This window comes from Leptodactylus fuscus, chromosome 8, assembly GCF_031893055.1.
Source record: "Leptodactylus fuscus isolate aLepFus1 chromosome 8, aLepFus1.hap2, whole genome shotgun sequence".
In the NCBI taxonomy this organism is placed as follows: Eukaryota; Metazoa; Chordata; class Amphibia; order Anura; family Leptodactylidae; genus Leptodactylus; species Leptodactylus fuscus.
The window spans coordinates 56,636,043-56,640,798 of record NC_134272.1 but is presented as its reverse complement, the minus strand read 5'-3'; the positions used below and the strand labels follow the sequence as shown (position 1 = coordinate 56,640,798).

The window sequence follows — 4,756 nt, the reverse complement described above, 5'->3', positions numbered from 1 at the left end:
TCTATGGGAGGTCTTCAAGGGCTGTTCTTGGTATCTCTTCAGCAATCTCATAAAAATTCTGGTGATTAATACGGGGGGCCAAAGGACAGACTTGCACCAATCAAAGACTTATTCTCTATCTTGTGCATAGGATATACATTGACTTAAAAATTTTTAACAACAAACCAAAATATACCAAGTTATATACATTATTAAACTGTAGGAGTCATGCTTTATCTTATTGATGTTACATAAGTAATCTATTGCTATATAGGTTAAAGTTGCAGCCTTAGAATATCTATTAACATTGCATTTTATTAAGCTTTGTGTTGTCTTTTACCTTCAGTTTATACAAAATATATATAAAAAACCATCTAAACAGAGACAACAAATTCACTACAATAGTAATAATAGTATAATAAATTATTACTGTTGTTGTCACTCAATGTTTCTTTGTATCCACCGCTAGCCTTCACGTACTCATAGACTAAGATTACAGCATTTTGATGCCTGCAGTCACACTAGGCAGAGCTTATTGAGTTCAATGGTACGTGAATGAATCCATCTTAAATAAGATCCCGTTAGCTAAATTTTATAATTACAGTTTCCGGGAGTGTGAAGGGACATAGGAGTTTTGGAATGTATTATTAGAAAATGGTCGTCTATGATACATTTAGATTATAAAGTAATAACAAAAATCAACTTGGTTGGTTAATGAGGACAAGCTTTTATACGGCCGGAGGTATAAGCAGGTATTGAATGAAGCAGACAAAAAAAACCTAAAAAAAACCAATTATACAACATGGCATGGTGGCATGTAATGTAAAAAAAAGGCTAAAGCATCTTCCAGGACCTGAAAAAAGTTATTTTGCCGAGAAAAAGTGTTAAAGTATAACAATAACATTGCTGTTGCCTATGTCAGCTGCATAACCTGACCCAGCTGTTGCCGCATACATAAAAGGCAGGAAAAAGAGTCTCTGTAAAGGTAGCGTGAAATGTGTGCAAGTGTCTTATGGGGTTGGAAAGCTTAAAAAAGGAAAGTTGACCGGCCTCATAATTCAGGTATATACCAAGTGCTCGCAGAGGACTAACTATACGTATTGATTTACTCTCAGAGTTGTGAAGAGCTGACAGATTATTATGGAGCATTACCAATCCCCAAGATTTGTCATTACACCCAATTAAGGATTCATTTCCCGTTTTCTTTACAGTAGGATAAGCCATACCCACAACCCAGTACCCTGTCGTACTAACTTGTACTTCCAAGTAATGTTCTCCTGATGCAAAACCTCTTAAGCTCAAGACCTGAGAAGATGCAAATCTCTCAGGAATGGTAGACTGTGTAGCTTCTGTTTTTAGGTAGGAGGCCATTTTAAGATCTTGAGAAAGAGACACCTTACTATTAGCAGTGTTACAATCCATGACTGTATTCAGCTCTGCTTCAAGATGAAAACCTCTTTTTGCCTTCAGTTTAGCTAGAGAATGAATCAAATTGTTCAGGCTGCTTTGTAATGTAACTGATATAAGTACATCATCTAATTTGTGGTTAAAAGTCCCCGTCCTATTGTATTCCATCTTCACATAGTTCTCAAAATCGGGAGCATTGCCAAGCATCAATTTGCACTCCTTTAGAAAGTTCACTGCATCATTAACTCCAAAAAGCTCCTCAATGTGAAGGATTTTTTGATAAAGGTCATCCTTCCATATCTCCAGCTCTTGAATCTTCTCAGACACTTGTTCCTCAATGTCATCTTTTTGCCGGCTGATCTCATCTAAGACTTGGCTCTCCAGTTCATCGACTTGTTTTCGGATATCTGCAAATAGATTGATAGTTCTGACTCTTACTTCATTCGCCTTCTCATGTACTTTCTTGACTTCTCCTTGTAGATCGTGCACTTGTTTTCCCACATTTCTCCTGGTCAGTAGTATTTTATCCAGAATGCGTTTTAGTTCATCCATTTTCTGCTTGCATAGATTGCTAAGTGTGTTCACCTGGTGAGTTTCATGCTTTCCATTAAGTAGGCATGATGCACACAAAAACACGTTGTCTTGATAGCAGTAATACTTCAACACTTCCATGTGAGTAAGACATTTTCTATCAGACTCCAGAAGGACACTGGAATTGGTCTCAGTTAGCACATGTTCCTGTGACTTGCTATGTACCTTGAGATGCTCCTCACACAAAAACGCTTCGCACAGAAGACATCTTTTAACAGCATGTGTGTTAAAGCCGATACAATATGTGCACAAAATGGCCCCATCCTGTTTCGTCTTGTCGGAGAACAAGTGCTCGACAATGTTACAAAGCTTCCGGCTCCTTGTCAGCTCTGGTTTTTTCTTGAAGATAGTTCTGCATTCAGGACAGGTATAAACTTTTGACTCCTTCAGTGTCACAAAAAAATTTTCAATACAGTTCTTGCAAAAGTGATGTCCACAACTGAGACATACTGGATCCGAATAAATATCCAGGCACAGAGAACAGCAAAGTTCTTCTCTTACTTTTGCCGATGCCATTCTTGAGATGGTCGCAGAGGAATGAAATCACAAACCAGTTGGAGAAGGTAGATAAGAATGTAGGAGTGGTATGGTTGTCACATTCGTCATGGACATAGATGGTGTATGAAATGACCCTAATTTGGCAATAAACAATGACATCACTAGTCCAATAGAATGGCAGTAAAATGTTACTGCTTTTTTTTGTTTCAATCCAGTTTTTATTAGATTTTCAAACAAACATAAATCACATACAAAGTACAGAGAAGACGTCTTTCAAGTAACAGCTTACGTTACCAAGAATATCAGTGGCATTATGGTAAATGGCATCGTGCGTGATCTTAAGCAAGGAACAGGAGAAATAGAAGACCGAATTTCAATAGAGCTCAGAGAAAAGGCATCTTATCTGTGATAGAAGCCATGAGGCCAGTAGTAGAACATGTTGAGGCCACGGATTGCTGCTACATTTTATTTTATACCATTTTTGTTTATTTTTCATTTCCTGACAACCTGGATTAAGCCATTAATATGCTTTTAAAGGGGTATTCCCATGGGAATATTTTAGGTCATAACATAAAACATGTTAAAATCAGGTTGCAAAAGACCTAAAGCCTGGCTACATCACTTCACAGAGGCTGCTGGAATGGGATTGAGTTGAGTATTTCTCTCTCATTCTGCTACTTTATGAGGATTTTATACTGTGTTGTTGTGAATGAGGGGCACTTATACTGAGTTATAGCCAGGAGTATAACTACCTGAGTAGCAGCGGTAGTGGCTGCCACAGGGCCCGGGACATTAGGGGCCCAGCGACAGCTGCTACTGCTGCGGGTTTTGTTTTTTGTTTTTTTTAATAGGCCGTTACCGGCTGGAGTTAGTTCAGATGGTGTTAAGGTTCTGTGTATTAATTAAAAAATAATATTTTTAAACAACATAACCTCTAGTCTGCAAGGCACTGCAGCGAGGTCCACAGGCCCAATGATGGGCGGCTGAGTGTCTGAATAGTGCCCTACCAGTTAACTGCACTGGCAGACACAAGACGCAGTACTAAATGTGTACAGGCTGCAGGAAAGCCTTGCCAGTTAACTTCACTGGACAGGTGCTCAGTACAGCTGAAACAGCAAACAAGGCTGCCAAGGGTTAACTCACCCCAGGTCAGCAACTAAACATTCTCCTGCAACAGCCAGGAGAGTATAGGAAGTTTGGACAGTAAATAGGCTAAGTGAGAGCCCAAGCCTGCTGCAACTCTATGAGCTGGAACAGTGTCTACTGCTCCTAACCCTGGTATAGAGCAGGCAGTTCAGGGCTTACTGGGTACTAACTACAGGCCTAGTTTGAACCCCTGCCTGGATACTGGAGCTAGCCCTGACCTACTGTCATGAACAAACTTCATGCAATCTGATTCAAAGTGTGAGCGCCGGGTGGGCGTCGGCTCACACTTTTTAAAGGGGAGTCCCCGCCCAACAGGGCAGTGGCCATGACCTCACTGCTCATGCTCAGTAGGCAAGAAGTGGCACTTAGCCTGTGAGCGACTCCAATAGGCCTGAGCATACTCATTGGGCCGAAATCTGGACTTACACTCCAGACACCTCACTACATGAGGCCGAGGGCGACGGTTAGATTGACCCAACGGTGGCGCTGTGCGCTGAGAGTGGACCCTGCGGGACCCAATCCTAACAGACAGCAACGTACCCTATTTACTTAACGATCCTGGCAGGGGCTGGGATCGGTAAGTGACGCCGTAGGCCCCACAAATTGTTATACTCAGGGGTTTTTTCATAGCCCCATATACTGTATTATGGCCACTAAGAGACATTATGCACTATAGTGGTCTGAAATGGGACATTATACAGTGTGGTGGCTAGTGAGGGTGCATTATGGCCTGTGGGACTGAGGAGGCCTTATGATGTGTGATTGCCATAAAGCAGGGGTAGGGAACCTTCGGCTCTCCAGCTGCTGTGAAACTACAACTCCCAGCATGCTCCATTCACTTCTATGGGAGTTCCAAGAACAGCAGAGCGAGTATGCATGCTGGGAGTTGTAGTTTTGCAACAGCTGGAGAGCCGTACGTTCCCTACGTTCCCTACCCCTGCCATAAAGGATCACTATACCATGTTTCTATACAATGGGCAGGGTTATAGGCATAGCTCAACATATTTGTTTTAGCAGGATTTTCTCAAGAGGATGTGAATATTGCTGAGTTACTGTGAAAAGCAGTCAATAAAATGTAAACTTTGGCCTGCTTTTTCACATATTCCATAGTAAGAAAATGTCTAAGCTCAGTATA

At 41.2% G+C, this 4,756-nt stretch overlaps 1 protein-coding gene across 1 annotated transcript; it reads right to left on the bottom strand.

Moving 5' to 3' along the window:
• Positions 1–897: 897 nt before the first annotated feature.
• On the bottom strand, positions 898–2,493 carry LOC142217248 (E3 ubiquitin/ISG15 ligase TRIM25-like). Its single transcript, XM_075285442.1, has one exon. It carries the CDS (start codon positions 2,491–2,493, stop codon positions 898–900), a length of 1,596 nt encoding a protein of 531 aa, XP_075141543.1.
• Positions 2,494–4,756: the final 2,263 nt, after the last annotated feature.

What these genes read in the sequence shown, in the direction of transcription:
- LOC142217248 (XM_075285442.1), bottom strand. Translation starts at nt 2,493, where the DNA reads ATGGCATCGGCAAAAGTAAGAGAAGAACTTTGCTGTTCTCTGTGCCTG.